Source organism: Poecilia reticulata, chromosome 17 (genome assembly GCF_904066995.2).
Source record: "Poecilia reticulata chromosome 17, P_reticulata-male-v2, whole genome shotgun sequence".
Lineage (NCBI taxonomy): Eukaryota > Metazoa > Chordata > Actinopteri > Cyprinodontiformes > Poeciliidae > Poecilia > Poecilia reticulata.
Genome location: NC_088846.1, coordinates 19,471,676 through 19,491,682, shown reverse-complemented (window position 1 = coordinate 19,491,682; position 20,007 = coordinate 19,471,676). Strand labels below are relative to the sequence as shown.

General features: G+C 38.5%; 1 protein-coding gene across 1 annotated transcript in view; it reads left to right on the top strand.

Moving 5' to 3' along the window:
- egfra (epidermal growth factor receptor a (erythroblastic leukemia viral (v-erb-b) oncogene homolog, avian)) overlaps positions 1-20,007 on the top strand; it is a 43,479-nt gene that overhangs the window by 7,655 nt on the left and 15,817 nt on the right. The window contains exons 2-14 of the mRNA XM_008434555.3: positions 10,994-11,145; positions 13,511-13,697; positions 13,799-13,930; positions 14,037-14,105; positions 14,353-14,471; positions 14,800-14,941; positions 16,589-16,705; positions 17,370-17,496; positions 17,590-17,663; positions 17,742-17,829; positions 18,107-18,306; positions 18,415-18,547; positions 18,984-19,074. Of these exons, the coding sequence (XP_008432777.1) occupies positions 10,994-11,145; positions 13,511-13,697; positions 13,799-13,930; positions 14,037-14,105; positions 14,353-14,471; positions 14,800-14,941; positions 16,589-16,705; positions 17,370-17,496; positions 17,590-17,663; positions 17,742-17,829; positions 18,107-18,306; positions 18,415-18,547; positions 18,984-19,074 (1,631 nt within the window). The remainder of the gene's footprint in view (positions 1-10,993; positions 11,146-13,510; positions 13,698-13,798; positions 13,931-14,036; positions 14,106-14,352; positions 14,472-14,799; positions 14,942-16,588; positions 16,706-17,369; positions 17,497-17,589; positions 17,664-17,741; positions 17,830-18,106; positions 18,307-18,414; positions 18,548-18,983; positions 19,075-20,007) is intronic.

Below are 20,007 nucleotides of genomic sequence, written 5' to 3'. Positions count from 1 at the left end.
CCCAAATCTTTGGACAAAAGGCTTTTTATTTAGGTCTTTGTTGTCTCCTTTGACACTGGCTTATCTGTCTTCCTTGACCTTAGCTTGGCTTGTAGACATGTCTGTGTCAACAGAGAGGAGAAAGAAAATCTAGCTGAAAGTTACAATGGTTAGAAGGCAAAAAGACATTTAGATGGCATTAACAGTGTATTTAAGTTGATATATCACCAAAGAAACAAGACCAAGAATGGTTGAGGAAATCAAAATAACACTGCAAAAGGCAATGACAACTATTATTTCTAGCTGCTTGTAACAAAGTAATTAGTTTGACTAATGAGCATAAATGCTTGGGTTTATATGGTTGCTGGATTAAAGCAACCATTTAATTTTCACCTGTTCCTGGGAATCTTTCTCAGATATTTAAAATCACACTCAGTTAGTGTGGATATTTTGGTATCCCCCTCTTTTATTTTGTTCATGGCCAGCTATTAAAGTTAAGATCTTAAACTTTGTCGCATGTAATATAACTTTTTTTAGTTGTAGGATTATTAAATTGTGTTCTCAACATTTATACCACAGTTTCTGCCATTTTCAAAATTCAAGTTTAAAGTTCTAGGAACATATCCCTGGATCTATTAATGTCATTTGGGTTCCCCTTGTAGAAGTGACAAATTGCCATCAAAAAATGTTATCCAGTGTGACTAGTAAATCCTAATGTGTAAACTGAATTTGCAATGGTCACAGTTTTGTAGCCACTTTACTATGATGAAGTTTTAACCTGCCAACTCTAATTTTGTTACTGTATTTAGTTTAACTCCCCTAGTTTGAATATAAAAAGCTCCAGATCCCCATGGCTGAACATTTTTGAAATTGCTCTGTGCATTTCAACTACTCCACTGAGCTCTGAATTAATTTCCTAGTGGGACTTTGAGCAGAACATCTTTATTACAGTGTTTTGTTTTGTTTTTTTCATAAGTGAAGCCAGACACACATAAAATAAACAAATAAAACGTTAATCATGATCAAAATAATAACACTAAAGAGAACTGTACTCTCATTTTCTCATTTGCAGGGTCATAACCAATAAACCTGTTATTGCAACAGCCTGAGTTGTTAGTTGAGACCACACATTTTAAGTGTGTAACCAAGTACTTCATCATATTACAGCTCTGTGCCACTTAAAGCATCATTAGATGGCCATTGTCTGCAACTGTACTTTAATTTCATAACAAATCACTTGAAGCTTAATGGCTGTGTGACTAGTGGGAAAACTGGAAGGGTTGAAATGCTCTAGAGTGTATTGTTGGAGTTGAGCCAGGAAGTAAGGATTAGCCCTTTGGACCCGCAATATATCCACTACATCAACAACCTCCCCCTGAGCTGATTAACTGGCAACCTGGTGTTTTATTTTTTTAATATGTATCCACTGGATTTATTTATATCTGAACATTATTACAATGATCAGGTGCCAAGAAGATTTGCAAAAGATTAAAAACTCTGAAAACCGTATCGGATTTTCAGGTCAATGGAGACTTCTACAGCTGAGTGAATTGGATTTATTTAACCGTTGAGGCTGGGCTTTTTGAGGTTCAGGTATGGGTGGGAGACAAATTAAATGCGGAAAAGTTGTAGGGTTTTTTTTGTTCTGCCTAATGCCCCTTTTCAGGGTGAGAGGTCACCAGAAAGTAATTTACTCTGAAGTAAAGGCCCCAGTTGTTCTTAACGGTCAACCTAATCCTGTGATTAAAAAAAAAGGAAGCAATTTTAGAATGACGAAGGTGGCCTCCTCTAGTGTGATGTTTAAGAAGATTATTAGTTTTGTAGAATGACTGAAGGTCTCTACATCCTTTGGACCTCGGTGACTTTCATTCCTCCTACATTGTACTCAGAAAAATACATTTTTAGTGGAGAGGTGATACTGAACTGGTTTATAGCTCTGGTCAATTGTGTACTCAGTGGAGAACAAATAAATTAAAGGACTGAAGTGACCAGCATATCAATGAAGGTTTTATGTCCTTATTGTACTATAAAGATTAATTATAAGGGAAACCACATATCTCCCCACACAGTTGTCTTTCATGGGATATTTCTTACCAGACTTGTGTAAATTTGTACGCACCTTGAGAACATTTTAAACCTGCTTTCACAACCAATGATCTGCTATAAAGGAAGGAGGCTCTCTGGCAGTAATAAATTATGTACATATAAATAGGAAGTCGCTCATAGCTCTTTTGTTTTGACTCGGTATCTGATTCAAATGTAATTTAGAACTACAATTAATGGAGATAAGGTTCTTTTTTTCCTATTGTTTATCTCCAAAATGCATCAAAAGGCATTACGAGGCCACAAGATAGTGTAGTGCCCCCAGTGGGATCTGGGTCAGCTCAGGGATCTGTTTCCAGTGAAATATCCAAAGGGAAACACCCAGAAGGCATTCTAATCACATGCCTGATTGACAACTAGTGGGAAAGCAGCTCTACTTCGATCTCCCTATGGATGGCTGAGCTTCTCACCGTATCTCCAAGGCTGAGCAATGAGGCTGCTTGAATGCAAGATCTTGTTTATAGATAAGCCTGTAAATCAAGAGCTTTGCCTTTTGGCTTGCTCCTTCATTGCAACAACAGACAGACGCATTCCTGCAGACAATGCCAGGATTCATCAGGTTGAGGATTTAAATCCAACTTCAACAAACACATTACAGTGCCATTTGCCAAGGCTCTTGATGCCAAGTAGCTTACTGAGGTGCTAATCAATGTGTGAGCATTTTCACTGATCCATGACCTGAAGGGAGCAGTCCACCTTTTTTTTTTTTGGTGGAGTGAGCTAATGATATAATATATGGCTGGTTTATCACACCATCATACTTTATAGGTAGAGATTACCTGAAAATGTTGGATGGGATCAGTTTACCCTGACATCTCCTTCCTGTTGATACAGAAGTAAGGGTAGTCTCCCATAGGGGCTCCAGTTATATAAAAAACATCTTCTTTGGAAGCAGGCTTTGCATTTGAGACATGTTTTTTTCTTATTTTTAAATACTTTTGATGTGTTTTGCCTGAGAAACTGAATATGGAAATAGTATTTGATGTGCCAGTCACACTGATAATCTAAACATTTTAATTTTGACAGTTTTGTAACATATCTGATGAGAGATCCAATCTGTTCACATTAAAAATGGCAAAAAGCTGAAAGTTTTTCCTCAACAAAGAGAGATTGGTTCAGTTTAACCTTTAACCGAATTTTAGTGTTGCAGAGGTTATGAATCCTTGCTTGTACTTTGACTGTCAAGGATTCACTGTGTATTTCATAGACACTTCATCCAAGCCAGGGTCCTTGTGTTCAGCAGTGTAGCTGATAATGAGAAAAGGGGTTTTGTCTGCCAAGTCTCTTGCCTTTGATGACTGACGGAAAGCAGCCCAGCCTTTGCCTGAGCTAAATGCCTCAGTGTGTTTCTAGTTAAGAGGGTGGCCTTGAAACAACAACCCTCCTCAGTCATAATTATCTTAAACAAGCATTAGACATCATTGTGAGGATGTGCTAAACATGCCTGATGTGCCCTTTTGTTTTCTCCTTTTGGTCAACAGCATATCAACTCGCACATTAACAATGGATGCAATTTGAGCCGTCGGGTTTGGGGTGAGGTGCTAGCTGCAAAGCCAGTACAACCTTATGTCATTCTGTTCTATTCACACTGCAGCCGAATGTGTGCATGTGTGTGTGTGCTTTTTTTTTTTGTTTTGTTTTAGAGGTGCTTGTGAATTTTACTAGAACTCCACAGGGGCAGACATGCTTGGCAGCGGTACTCTGTAGCATTTCAGACATTTCCGTTGTATTTGTCATCATTCTGTTTCCAAGCTTTTCCTGTTCTTAATAAATTGGTCATGTTTTAGATGAGAACAACAGCACATCTAACACAAAACAGTTCTGAGACACTAGAAATTATATAATGTTCCCCTCTCCACATAATCCTTCCCCTTGAAGTCTATCAGTTTCTGACTCTTGGCCTCTGCCAGGATCAAGGAGGAAGAATTTACTCAGCAGTGGATTTGCCGGCCCAATGATGTGCAAAGTTTTTTCTTTAAGTGGTGAGTAACGTCTGACCAGCAGTGAGGTTTAATAGCCCAAACCCCAAGGCTTTTTGTGCTATATTCCTTTTATGGGAACACTCTGGGTATAAATTAACAGTTTGGTTGGCAGGCGACAATCTGAAACATTGGTTAGATCTACACAGAAAGGGACCAGTCACTTATCGGGCTAAAAATAAGAAGCTCTTGAGTAGAAAGGCTGCCTCAGAGAGTGTCTATCTCATAGTTGAAGCGAGAGTTATCTTTCCTCCTTGTTCGAGTGCTCCAACTTCACCCCATTGGTTCACACTGGGAATGCTTGAACCAACAAGGGAATTCCCAAATTACAGCTGCATTCTCCTTCTAGAGTAATGTGTGAAATGTGTGGGTCGCTACACTTTTGTGGTTGGTGGGATTTTTTTTTCTGTTTCTTTCCTCTCTGCTCTTCTTTTCCAGGCATGGCTCACTGGTGGTTGCTGGAATGAGAGTTTTAAGGAGGGGGTGTATAGACTTAGCGTTGAGTTAAACACAGCACGTACGCCCACTACATTTCTAGCCTTCCCTTCAGTCTTCCTGTGGGAGTAAAGAAGAGTAAAGTTTTAATAGAGGAAGGAGTAAAAGAAAAAAAAATACAAGTGTTTGGTGAAGGGGCGTGGCATCTTGGCTAGGATGGACTTCAAATAGAAGAATGCCTGGACGTTGAAGAGGAAGTGGTTGAATGTTGGAACATGCTGCAGAGATGGTGGCTGCTTTATTGTACTTTCAATGTAAGTTAAGAGAACCAGCAGGCAGATTGTATGGTGATTTTTATACAACAATAATGGACTTTCCAGCAAAGAATGATGGAGAGTTGTTTGATTAAAACTCGATTATTTAGGCCAGGGATCATTTCACGTCACACTGAAAGATTTTGTGTGGCCCCCCAAGCACAATTCAAGAATAATACAAATTTGGCACAGGCATTTCATGTAGAAGAACACTCTGGACCCATGTTTTAAAATCTAAACTAAATCCTGCTGAATATATCATTTTCCAAAGTCTCTCTGGGTTTTAGTCATTCTTTTCTTAACTCTTTCTCTGAATGGTGTTGTTGAACATGTAAAGTCCACATTATGGTCAACCCCAGTGGTTGATCTATGATCTGTGACACTTCTTACAACTGATCCCACATAAAAACCTTGTTGTGAGGCTTGGTTTTGAAAGCATTTTGCTGTTGGTCAGTGTATTCCTTACTCCAGTCGTAAAAAGTGGGATCAGGTTGTGTTTTAACAACGTGTCACTTGTGGATTATTGTGAGAGCAAGTTAAACTTTGAAAAGTAGGTCCAGTGCACTTTTTTCCTTGGGAAGAAAGTCTGGTCTGTTGTGTAAATCCCTTATAAATTCAATTCATATGGATGTCATAGAAACTACTTAGACAATTAAAGGTCACTATTTTTGCTTCGTTGACTTTCTAAGGAAATAGGAGCCCAAAAAAATGAATATTCAGCACTTTAGGTTTCTATCATATCTGTGGCGACCCTGGATGCTGTCAGTGAAGTTGTCCAATGTTCAGTTTTTCTTGTGTGTGTGTTCTAAATAGCTTTGTTATTCATACACACAGTTTCCTGTGTTGGGTTTGTTTTATTCTCTCACTTCCTTTCCATGAGTTTTACGTTACAAATCATTCTCTGAGCTTCATTTAGGTCATCCATTGCCGTCCCCTCACAGAGAAAACGATCAACTATGGTACCTCTGCCAAGTGTTGCAGGGTAACTTTCTCAACTGACCCCTGTGCAAAGACGAACTTGTCTTGTTGCAACTAAAAACTTCAATGTGTGAATAAACAGCCTCATGAAGACCAAGAAAAAACACGAGACAATTAAACTTGCGGAGAAGTTTGGATCCAGATTTAAACATTATCTCAAGCTTTTAAGATCTCGTTCAGTTCAGGATTAAAACATTTTAAGGGCATTGCAGAAACAAACAACCAGATCTACAATGGAATGTTTAACTCAGTGCTCGTATGTGTAACTTAATGGTCCAGTCAAAGTCCAGACCTAATTCCAATTTCTGTTCATGGGTAAAAATCTAAGGGGTATGAATCCACTTGACAGCCACTCTAATTACTGACTACTAACCAGCTCTATGACTATTGAAAAGAGTATCTCACCAGGTGTTTAAAACCCGCAGTAGGGAATATGGAGTTTGAGTGAGTATACATTCTGTTTTTTCCTGTGTTTGTGCTGAACCTAAATCCATGGTTTCCTCACTCTGAGGCTGAGAGTAAACACCACGAGGGCTGCAGCTCCAGGTATCTGGAGTGTCTCACTGACTGTAAAGGGCACTCATCGCAAGCGGAAAGTAAACACAAGCCTTTTTGGTCTTTATTTGGTCACTTTGCTGAGCTTTCCACAGACTAAACTTCACTGAACTCGAGCCGAGGCAGATCCTGCAAGTGTCATCTCAGAGGTTTTAAATGTTTAGAAGACACGTGATGTAATGATGCTTCGCTTGCATCACTGCTGGCCTTAAAGGAAAGGTCATCCACGTGCATGCGTCAAGTGTGATGCCGTACATCCCATTCTCCACTGTTTGACCCCACCGCCACTGTCTGTTTCCCACATCTACAAATCTCAACCGAACCACATACCACAGCAGACTATTTTTTAAAATACCCTCACTTACTCTCTTTTCCTTTCCGTAAGTTTAGCTTCACGAGTCATTCTCTGAGCATGATTTAGATCATGCTTTTGCCTTGCCCCCACAGAGAAAACAATCAGCTACCTCTCCTCCAGTGTTGTAGGGTGACTTTCTCAACTGACCCCTGTGCAAAGACCAGCTTCCCGCGATGCCAGAATGGCTAGTGTTGTTACGTTCAGAGAATGGGGGCGGAGAGGAGGTATCCTCAAGCCTTTAGGAAGGGATCTGTCTTTCTTTTCAAAGGCCACAGGACGTTTTTCTCTAAGGGGATATTTCATCTCCCACACAAAGGAAGTCTGCATTTCCCCTGGTCAGAGAGCAGGACATTTAAACTTCAAAACTTAAAGTGCTTCAACTGGTTTCATCTTTATGTGATATAAAATCTCTCATGTCCTCTTTAATATATAAAAACATTTGAGCAGGAAGTTTGAGCTGAATGCGCAGAGAATCAAGGAAATCGGCTTTGGAAGATTTACATCTCCATAAAGTCTGGAGTTTTGGAAACAGGAGACAACCCACAGGAGCCCCAACTTTAAATCAATAAAAGCAGATTGCTTCTGGGTTTTTTCTTTTGTCTGCTCATCTCCCCTTCAGCCTACGTGTCCAAGATAGAGAAGAGAGTTACTCATAATTTAACATTAACACTGGAATTCATCTTGGCATCGATCTCAGCAGAAGAGCGCTGCAGAGTGTCTTATGTAAGATTCTTTGGTGTAATGCTGTTGACTTGGGGACAAAAATAAACGAGTCCTGTCAGCTAGCATAGTTACCTCTCTTTATCCCTGTGTGAGCTTTCATATAATGCAATCACCTGGTTCTGGACATGGCCTAATTGAATTGGACTTGGTGAATCAGAGGAAGTGAAAGTGGCAGGACAATTTCTCCTGTCTCTGGAACAGATTCCCAGTTGCCCAGGACAAACCAATCCTAAGTTCTGGATATTGGCTCTCTCTTCTTGTTAGAAATGCTAGAGCTCATTTGAATTTGTTGGATTCCCACCACATATCTGACTTTAAAACATATGGGCTTTAAATTCTTATAAAAGAGATCTTGCCCTTTTTGTGAGCTACTATAGAGTACTTTATTTAATCATTTTTATCATTCTTGCAGATGTGTCTATGTAAAACCTCTTACAAATTAGGTAGCATTTTAAATTACTCTTTCCTCTCGTATCTATCCCATGCATCAGAAAAGAACGACAATATACCCCCCAAAAAACCAAACTGCAGTGTAACAAAATAGTTCCAACTCAAATATCCACATTATTTTCAACCGTTTTACTACACATTTTCCTATGCCATTGTGATTTTCCTGGATAATGTGCAACTTTAATTTACCCCAGATCTGCCCACTCACATTGTAAACTGTTTATAGATCCAGATACCTCTAACTTGTTGCAAGTATTTCACAACCATTAGACAGTAGGGCAGAGTGGGAAAACAAAACACCTTTCTTTAATCACGGTTTACTTCGAAACCATGAGTCAGAAAATGCATTTCTTCACATGAAGTCTTTATTTTGATCTGAACTGCACATCTGACTTGATCTTTCCAAGATTTTAATTATGTCATGCTGAGGCTGAGGCCTTGCTCATACCTTGAACTTGAATACATGTTTGGCTAAAAGCACATGTGTAGGATCAGACAGACTTAAAAAGTAACTAATTATTCCAAGTGATAATCACAAGCAGTTTCTGTTTCTATAGCTGTCCAGACTTTATAGCCTCAAGAAACAAATATCTGCCCACACCCTTGACTTCCACAGCATTAGTCCCCAAGTAAACATCAAAAGCGTGATGTGCAGCCACACATTGCAGCAAGCTTAGATGACTAATGACAGGGTTTATTGAGTCTATTGTTGAGCTCTGACTGAGTGCTGATCAGTGCAGCTCAGTCCAGGGAGCGTTGTGTGCTGCACACGGTGCTGCACACACACACATACACACGCATGCAAGCAAACACACCCTTGCACACACTCATGTATGAAGCACTGAGGCAGAGATACACCAGACCTGCCACTCCTTGCTTCGGTTTTTACCTTCTGGACATTTAGTGACGACAGTACAGCTGGAAGTGAGTGAAGCAATCTGTAATTAGTCACTGTCACAGTATCTGTTGCGTCACTGAGAAAACCTCCCTTCCCTGGATCGTACACCTTTTAGCTCACTAAATTTTATTACGGATGAGTCAGGTTATGTGAAAAAAATAATTCTTAGAAAGTAAACATTGTTTTATTCATTCATCTTGGCTTTTATAAGGGTAGTTTGCATATTGTGCAAGATTTTATGGGATGTGAGCTTCATCCCATAAAAATCAGAGTCATTTCCCGTGTAGAGAAAGGTACAGGTTGTGTTGTTCAAGAAGAAATTTCACAAAATATATATTAAAAAAAATCCTACTTCCTTCTAATGTGCTGCAGTTGAATGAGGAGGCGTGTTAATGGTTGTGGAACATCAGGTTATTCACCACCTGCAACTCGGTTATGAAACGAACAACTGGGCAAGCGGCATGTTTACTGTGGATATACGCCTGCAAGCTTAAGTAATAAACAGTTTTTTTTTTCTTCCTTCCTGGATTTGGGCTCAAAGTGTGAGCTTCAGTAAGAGGAAGTTTGCTGCACCTTAAGTCACCTGTTTCAGCTGGCCGTTGAAACTCATTGTAGCTGAAACAAAGGCATTTGTAGCTCTTGAAATAACTAGACCTGTCAGGTCATCAGAGACCTGCTTACTCGGTGTCCCAAGACCAGAACTAAACAACGTGAGGTAGAGTTTAGTTTTTATGCTCCTCACTTCTGGAATAAACTTGCTGAAAACATGAGGCACACAGAATCTGTTGGCTCCTTTAAGTCAACAATTAAAACCTAGAGATTTGTTACGCAAATCTCAAATTCGGTCACAATAGAAGAAAACCATTGTTTAAGGGAGTCTGAGTTTGTTAAAACAGTAAATTTTTTTATGTGGCAATGTGAATACGTTTGCAAGTAATCGTGATGAGCTGTATTTGTAAATTTGCATTCTGGGTGCTCTGATATTCACAGCTGAATAATCAGAAAAACCTTGCGCTTATTAGTGTTTCCAGTTTGACTAATAATTACGGGGATAATTACATCTCACATGACTACCCTAATTAAAGCAGTCAGCTTGCCTTGGCTCATCTGCTTTTGTTGCTAGGGTCTGAACTTCATGCCACCGAGATCCCTGGGGGATGAACTAATGAGGATTAAGAAAAGGGAGGGCAGTAGGCAGATGTTTCTGCCTAATTCTTACTGATCTGGTAAGAACTGTTGTTTCTTTGTGTGGGAAAAGAAAGAATATGATGATACAATGTACTGTGAAATGATTTAACTGGAAGAGAGTGTATCTCTTTATTTGTGGCTTGGTCTCAGTACAATGACTTGAGCTCCATGTTTGTATGTGAAGTGAGGTGTGTCCCAGTATTCAGATTGCATGCTTTGACTTTCTTAACTCTCAAGAGCAGACATGTTGAGGAATGTGTCTGGGACACTACAGTGGCCCCTGCATTTTTAATAAACAAGGCACAGTCGTCTGTTTTTTTTTCTTTTTTAACTCGTTTCTCTTTACATCCTCCTTAGAACATGAATCAAAAAATGAGCTGCTTAGACACAACTTAAGCATGAGGAAAAATATTTTTTATGCTTATGGCTGTGTATGTTTTGCATGTCAGTATTTAGGATAGATAACTCCAACATCACAAACAGTCAGGACCTGTCCATGACTGATAAGATGACTGGAAACAAGTTTCAGAAAATGACATTGTTTGAAAGCTTTATTCGGAGCAAGTCCTTTGTGCTTTCTTTTCTTATCAATTATTGCCTTCTTGTTAATAATGTTTATCAGCAAACAAGCCTACATTATCTGCCCGTAGTTGTAATACCGCAATATTGTTAGTGATACTTGTGAAAGTGAAAGTTGATCGAAATGCCTGGAAACACTTGTTCTGTTTTTTCCCCCCAACTATTCTCAGGAAATATTCAGATCTGTGCCAGAGTACACAAAGCCAGAGCGAGAACCTGCTGCATTACTGAGATTTGAGGTCTTTTGTAGATTAACCCCCGATTAGCAGTTTCGAGTCAAATTCACCACAGTTGTGTCTGTGCAGACAGAATTTTACCAATAATGATACAAACACAAAGGGTCACAACTGAGCTAGATTCCTGCACGATAAGAAGATGTGTGTAATGATGAGAACCACAGTGCTTTTGTGGTATTCACAGAATCAAATTATTTTCTTATTTTTTTATTTCTTCCCAGTTTGCCAGGGCTTCACCAATCGCTTCAATCTTATGGACAATAAAGAGGACCACTACCTGAACATGGTGAAGACCTACAGCAATTGTACTATCGTCCTGGAAAACTTGGAGATCACTCACGTAGAGGAGCACCGTGACCTGTCCTTCCTCAAGGTAAAAGCCTACACTATGTTACTATTACATTTGAAACAAGATGTAGTCGTTTCTATACTTTATAAAATGGATCACTTAAATATGAATAAAGGTTTCCAACTTTAGGTCAGGTATTATTAATTTAGCAAACAGCCTCTGTTTTTGGTTATTCCTTCCCTTAAATACATGATAGTTGTTCCCCGACCCTTAGGCAAAAAGTGTTTCTCACACAGGAAAATCCACCCTCAACACCAGCGTTTTCCTCGACAGGACACATTCCAGATAAAATGCACTTTTTTTCTTCAAGAATATCTGTCTGCAGCATTAGAGAGTGACCAGCCATTAGTGGTTGCCAGTACAGATACAACTTCATAATTCATATACGACAGTGCTTCCCCAGTTCAGTGGTTATGAACAATAGCTCTTTACGTTTAACGAAAGTGCATTTTAAATTAACCTGTCCACTTTGAAAAACAATAGATGCACAAAATCTCATATACAAATATTATTTGGATTATGCAACATTTTATTTATTTTAGTAGTTAAATTCAATCAGTGAAAAACATGATTGATAAAATATGGACTGATGTTTTCAAGTCTTTATTTCTTAATTATGCCAATTTTTCCTTTGTTTTACACCTAATAAAAACACAACATATAAGACTAAAATTTTACATCAGACCAATGCAAAAGACATTGTGAAAACCAAAACGGGAGGTTAATGAAATTTGTTTATTACCTGCTTTAGGGTTGCTTTCAAAAGGTACTTTGAATCTGTCAAATTGCCTTCATCCAAACACATTTTCTCATTTATTGAATGCGAGTGTATATTTTCCACTTTTTAGACTGATTTCTGCAGACTCTTCACAGTTGTAGTTGGCTAAAACCTGTGCAGAACAAGTGCTTATAATGATTCATTGTGTTTGTACAGCTCTGGTTAAAACTTCGTTCAAAGATCAGCTGTAACTGCAAGATTTTGAGCACTGGGGAGATGTGTTAGGGGACCACACACGCTCATGGGCTTCAGGCTAGCCCACACAAACACAAAGTAAAATAGTCAGCAGATTCAATACAGCAGTTTCAAGGGTAATCTTTTTAATGTCCCATTTACACCTTGTGCACTGTTCTCTGTACAGATGTCAAAAACCAAATGTGTGCGAATCTGAGTTAAATGTTTGAGTTAATGGATATCTCTCTTAGTGGTGTTTTAACCCTGGATTAACATACTTGTTGGATTAACTTTTAACTTTGTGCCGACAGTGAGAAAGATCTGCCAATCATAACAGAGCCACAAAACAAATCATGTTTTTGAAAGGAACAGGTTCAGTTCATTTGTGACATTGTTGGCATTTTCACATCAATGTGTGTCAGTATCATAATCAGTTATTGGAAATATTATCTTTATTGGAATTTATTTTTAAAACGTCGAACAAAAGAAATGCTCTCCTTCTTCCCAAAGCAATATAAAACCTTGGACACGTGTTTAACAGATTTCCTGTGTTTCTTTGCTTTGTTCTGGGAGCATGAAAAAGGATGTGCATTTATGACATACTTAATATGGGACAAACAAAACATTTTCCTACTGAAACCTTTCTTGAAATGTTAAAATTGGCAAACAAAAAAAATACATTGACCCTTATATTTTTCTGTGAAAACCCTTTTGAAGATTTCTTCTTTTGCTTTTTTTTTTTGCTATTCTTGAAAGGTTGAGATCATCAAACAAACTGTCTTGCCAACTAAAACCCTTTAATGGTTTTATGGAAATATTCTGTGGACTCATAAGATAGGGTCTGACATTACAGTTGTTTGATGATCAGAAACATTTAATGTGACCAAAAAAAAATAAAAAAACTGAAGAAATTTAAATGAGGCAAATTCTGCCTCAATGATTGATGAATCATTTTAAGAAATGATTCATCAATCATTTGATTGATGAATCAAATGATTGATGAATCATTTGATTGATGAATCAAATGATTGATGAATCATTTCTTAAAGGAATCGTCAACTAATTTAGTAATCAATTCATTGTTAACAGGTTTGTACAAATTCAAAAAAAGGTTGAGACAAAACTCAAGTGGCATAGTTTTAGTTTCACCAGGTTCAAATTCTGTTAAAATGTATTTTCTTAAGACCAAATTTTATTATTTCTTTACTTTAAGTGGTTAAATGAAAAATCAGCAGAATGTGTAGATTGCGATTAATAATCAAAATAATCAAAGTAGTTGATCCTATGATCAACTACTAAAATAATTGTTTGCTGCAGCCCTAATGTATGTATATATAATATAATAACTAACTATATTATTACTCACCATGTCTTCAGTTTTATTGACATAGCTGAAAAAAAAAACCGAAGTCTTTTTTTTCTTTCCCCTCTCCACAGTCAATTGAAGAAGTGAGTGGCTACGTTCTGATAGCTCTCAACACAGTTTCTAGGATTCCCCTGGAGAATCTGCGCATCATTCGGGGTCACTCCCTCTACGAGGAAAAGTTTGCACTTTCTGTGCTTGCTAATATTGATAAAAATACAAGTCTTGGAACCACCGAGCTTCTTCTGACCAGCCTGACAGGTAGAAGGAGCCCTAAAAGGATCATATATTTCATGACGTTACGTTTGACACTGAGCAGTTGAGCATCATAATTTGGAACTGCCTTTCGTGTTTGTTTGCAGAAATTCTCAAAGGAGGTGTAAAGTTTGTGAACAACAAGCTTTGCAATGTAGAAACAATTCAGTGGTTTGATATTGTCAATGCCGAAACTAAACCCAGCATGGAACTTCCAGCGGCCGGAAACAACCCACTCTGTAAGCGATTCCATTCACAGCACAAGGAAAAACAAGCAAAACTTTGTTTTCTCTGTTAATTTGTGATATTTTTAAGGTGAAATGTGACTTACTTTTCTTCTGACAGGTAACAAATGCCACTCGAGCTGTTACAATGGTTCATGTTGGGCACCTGGTGCAGAAAACTGTCAGACCCGTAAGCTCTTGCTGATTTAAAAAAATATATCACAGTCAGAATCCAAACTATCCTATCCACTAAATAGTACAATTCTGTATTTCTAGTTTTATTATTCATGTTCACACACACTTCATCATCATTTTAGTATTTCAAATATCTTAAGCATTGAAGGATTTGGTGTTTTTAAATTATTTCTTTATCAGAATAAGAAAAGGACCTCTTGTAAAGGGTAAACCCACTGTGTTTGTACCTGTGTCATCTCCAGTGACCAAGCTGAACTGTGCACAGCAGTGCTCAAAGAGGTGCAAAGGACCTTCACCAAGCGACTGTTGCAATGAGCATTGTGCAGCAGGATGCACAGGACCCACAGCCGCTGACTGTCTGGTGAGATAAAGAACACAACTAATGATACACTCAATATTTCATATAGTTCTATTCAATCTGGCTGAGAACTCTATTTAAAACTCAGTCCTGTCTTAGCAACCTCTGCTTTTTATGATTGGAGATGATGTTTTTGTTTTAATACCAGAGAGACGCATAACTGCTGATTAAATCTTTTATTTGGCAGGGCCTTGAGCACCAGTGTCTGCACACTCGCTCTGTACAGCTTTGAGAATTAAGCCAAGGCTATGATAGAGGAATGCAGTGTTATCATTAGGAAGGGGCTCTGTTTTGGTCCCGCTGCACTAGATGACTGTTGTTTGTGCTGCAGGCCTGTCGGGACTTCCAGGATGACGGGGTTTGTAAGGACTCCTGCCCTGGCCTCATGCGCTATGATCCCAACCTACACCAGCTGGTCCCTAACCCCCAAGGAAAGTACAACTTTGGAGCCACCTGTGTGAAAAACTGCCCACGTAAGAATATAGTTTTCAGTTTGTTTTCTTGTTGCAAATCCATCCATCCACAAATACATCCATCCATGCGGCTGTGTATACAGTATCACTAAGCTGTTTAATGAGGATAACTATCACTTAGCAACCCAAAATGAACTTTTTCAGAAAATGTTTATATTACTAGCCTGGAAGCAGAATTGCTTCCAATGCAATTCTGCTCAATTCTCGTCTGCCTTCACTGCTCTGTCTGGGATTTCTCCCATTGAACTTGATTCTCTGGTGGAATTTCAACTGGGCCAACAGAAGGAAAAGTTGTGAACGATGACTGTGCTGTTTCAGAAGAAGTGTAGTCTGTTCGCAGTGGCAGCGGAGGAAGTGAACAAAGTCCGTGTCGACCATGGTTCCAAATATTGAATTAATATTAAGTGTTGCCTTGTTCTGCTCGGGACAGCTCTCTTCGCAGTGGGGAATGGTTGTTTACAGTGCACCCAATTTCTCGTAAACGTCATAGTTGGTTTAGATGCAGCACATCTCGTATGTCATGGCCAAGCATTAGCATTTAGTTACAATTTAAAAACTTCAGCAGACTATCTGTGTGAAGCAAATCATAGAACAAGGACATGTCTTTTACCAGGCTAGTAAATTATACAAGTCCAACAAAAGTTATTGATTCCAGGACCAGTTCACGCCTGCTGTTTCTATCCCTGTTGCATTTTATTTTACCACGCCGTTTCCTTCCACTTCACTTTACATACATTTTCTTAGACAAAACTCTATGTAAACAAGCATCTTCTTTAACAACAACCTTTTCTGGCTTACTGTCCTTGTGGAGTGTGTCTGGTACTGTCTGCTGGACAATTGGTGAAATCAGCAGTAAATCCCTATTATTGTGCAGGCCATAACAAGGTCACAACATAGCATCTCTGTATTAAAATCAATTTCTGGCGCCACTCCATTTTTGCTTATATTTTGTGAAGAATGACGTTTTTGTGTCTTTTCCTTCAGTAGTTCTCTGTGAAGCGCCTCCACAGGTGAGGGCAGCAAAAGGTTTTTCAGCTATTTTGGGTCATTTGGCACAGTGCAGTGTGAAGGTGAACCACAGCAGCTGAAAATGTAACATATGTTAGAATTTTGGTCCCTAATCGAACCGAATATACTGGACTATCAGATGTGAAAACACCCTATAACATGGAGGGTGGTGCATCTTGAGAAACAGAGTTGGAAAACGCTGTTGCAAACCACACTCTTAAGAAATGACAGAAATAAAGTCTTGCACCTGTTTACCCTAACAAAAACGTTTGCGTCTGCACCGACATGGATACATACTGCAAATAGAATTAGCCGGTTGTATGTGTAGCACACATGATGCATGATAAGAAAAATTGTGCATGTTGTGCAATACTAAACATTTGCTCAGGTTGTCTTTGAGGGTTGTTAGACATTAAAAGGCGAGTTTGTTCAAGTTTAATAATAAACTATAGAGAAAAGGAAAGAAAACTATTGTGCAAGTTTAACTTAATTCAGTCCATGTGACCTACAAGACGTACCTCCAGCTAAGCTCCTTAAAATCATCTGCAGAATATTTCTGTCTTCTGTTCTAATAGTCTGACTGTGTTTGATAAATGTGACGGTGTTGGCCTGAATAGCTCTATTCTTCAATCGTTCCAGATAATTATGTTGTGACTGATCATGGTGCGTGTGTGCGGACATGCAGCGGTAACACATATGAAGTGGAAGAAGGAGGTGTCAGGAAGTGTGCCAAGTGTAACGGACTGTGCCCAAAAGGTTCGAGGTTGAACTTTTACTATCCAAATGAAGAAATGTTTCTGACAAAAATGCAGCAATGACTGTGGTGTACAGTGACTAATGCTTCTAAAAAACATGTATCTTTACATGTTTTTTAGAAAACATGTATAGTTTTATATAAAATGTTTAGTAACGCATGCAAATACATGTTTTTTAGAAGCATTAGTCACTACACCACAGTCATTGCTGCATTTTGATTTATATTTTTTATTCTTTTTGTTTTTATTTTTTTTTAGCTTAAGCCGACTTGTATAATAATGCAATTAGGAACAATTTATGACTAGGTATAACTAAGTTTAATACTCTTATATTAGATATATGGCCAATATTCTTTGAGTGTCATTCAAAGCATTACATAAATTGAATCAGTTATTATTGTTAATATTAAAACAGAAAATAATGACAAAAGTGACATGTTTCAATTTTTATGCCTGGAGCGTACATCAGTGTTGTCGCTCTGACATGGATCTCCATCAGCTGACATCTCAGTTTACCAGATTCATCTCCAGTTGTTAGAAAAAATGCTGGAAAATAAAGTCTTATCTGATTTGTGTTTTGGGGATTTTAAATATCTCTGCTAGTTTTTCTTTGTGGAAATAATGCCATTTTCAACACATTATTTGCTTTTTTAATCGTTCCACAGTGTGTAAAGGACTTGGGTATGGAGACCTGACTTACATACTATCTGTCAATGCCACCAACATCGGCTCCTTTAAAAACTGCACTAAAATCACTGGTGACATTACTATCCTTAGAACATCGATTCATGGGTAAGATGAATTGATTAATTCATATTGCTCCGATATTTGATCTCAACATTTGTTCTCCTGACCACTATAATGTGTTGTTGTTGTTGTTTTAAGTGATCCCTATACCAAAACGCCAAAGATGGAGCCAGCTCAGCTGGATGTGTTTAAAACGGTTAAGGAAATTACAGGTAAGATTACATAAAATGTGACTACTCCATGACATACCCGATGAACCTTCATAATTAACAAATCATCTGTCCCTTCAGGACACCTGTGGATTCAAGATTGGCCGCAGAGCATGAACTCGCTCTCGCCTTTTGAAAATCTAGAAATCATTCGAGGAAGAACAAAGCGGTATGTTTGTTGTAAAGACCCCCGTGAATCCCCTGCTACTTTATCAAGATGGTGAAATTTGTTTATAACGGCTGTTTTAGATTATCAGTCATTCAGAGGATTATGAGACCTTGCCTCCTTTCCTATGTGCTAAACCTGTTTAATTTCTTATCCCAGTGGACTCTTCATCTCTACAAAAACATTAAAGGACTAACACTTGGAATTTTATGTACTATAAGAAATTATCCGAGGATGTCATTTTTATTTCATCCTTTTTTCACACTTATATTTTGGGTAGTGGTAGCCGCAGCTTGGTTGTGACACAGCTCGATATCGACTACCTTGGCCTTCGGTCACTAAAGGAGATCAGCGACGGAGACGTGGTCATTATCAAAAATCACAACCTTTGCTACACGGATGACAGCCACTGGAAGAGGTTCTTCAAATCAGGAGGCCAAACTGCAACAGTCAATGAAAATGCAAATGCTACCGTTTGTGGTGAGATTTCCGTTACTTTTCACGCATTTGATTTTGCAATGAACCAGCAAATTTCAAAACTGGGGCGATTATCAAGAACTCTGTTTAAAATTTTACATCTGGTTTTAGTCCTGAGGAATAAGACCTGTGACAGGAAGTGCACAGCAGACGGTTGCTGGGGCCCAGGCCCTGACATGTGTTTCGCCTGCCGTGACTACAGCCGCAGCGGGAGTTGTGTTGACTTCTGCAACATCCTGGAGGGGTAAGGGAAGAATCTGGGCTTGATTCCTTTTTAAGCATTGAAATCTGCTGTCCTTTATGTCAGACAAACAAACAGTCTGAAACATCAGATCTCGGTGCGAGATAGTTCATTTCTTCAAAGTCTGTTGTCATACCACGAGTATTTCCAGACTATGTCATTAGATAAATTAGAGGATTATTGAAAGAAAGCTGAAGATCCAGGGTATTTCTGAAGTTAAATCTCCAGAAGATGTAAGACAAACATTGTTGGAAAAATGGCACATAGCACTCACATCTGTTTATCTTTGGAGATATTTGTCAAACATTGAATCTTGACATGCTTACAGTTTAACTTGGCCCTCCAAAAACCAGATCAAATGAAGCTGTTTGAATTGAAGCTGCCCTGCAGCAACAGTCTTGTCAGCTTTGCTAATTTTATTTTATTTTATTTTTTGCAGCGAGCCACGGGAGGCGGTCATGAATAAAACCTGCATGGAGTGTGACCCCGAGTGTCTACGCATGAACGGGACAGCAACCTGTTGGGCGCCGGTACGTACATTTTGTGCAGTTAAAGAAAAGACACTCATGCTTAGCACATTTGTGAACATAATTGATGAACATCTTAACATTAATGCTGCATGAAATCCCTTCCAGAAGTGTCAGCGATTTCTCCATCAGCGGCAGCTTTAGCAGATCATCCTGCAGGGCAGCCGCAAGACATGTTGTGTTTGAAGGAGGGGTGTGACTGTCAGATGAAGTTGGCTAACTGTTTGCTTTTTTATGCGCATAATGCTGTATTTTGATTAAAACAAGTTTAGGCCTCTGCTTTTTTTTTTAAATATAACAGGGGAAATGTATGCCATCATTGTCAACAACAGAAATGCTGACTGAGTAAAGATGCTCACCTGTGGCATTAAGACGTTAAGATACTGCAATCCTGTGCAGAAGACAAGCACAGCGCCTTGGGAAATGATCCGAAGTTTTTCAAGTTTTCTCACATTACAGCCACAGTCTTCAGTATGTTTTACTTGGACTTTATTTGACAGAGCACTGCAAAGTAGCTTATAATTGTGAAGTGGAAGAAAAATTATATGTGGCACTGGCATCCATTTGAGGCAGTAGCTTGTGGAGTGAAATTTTGCTGCAATTACAGCTGCAAGTCTTTTGGAGTACTGTAAGTCTCCAGCGTTGATCATAGAAACTTGATCTTTTGGCCAATTATTTTTTGCTTAAGTTAATTTCTTGTCTCTGTAATGAGAGCATCAGTGAACATTAATGTTTTTTTGTGTGTTTTTTTTGGAGGGTGTTTCTCTAAACTGAAAAAAGAAAATAGTTGAACCAACTTAATTGAATTTCTTCAATTGGTAACAATTAATCAAATTAAGTTTATCTAACTTAATTTATTAAGTTAGTTTAACTTGGCAAATTTAAGTCAGTCATACTCAAATCATTTAGTTTACTTCAAATAAATAAGTAAACTAA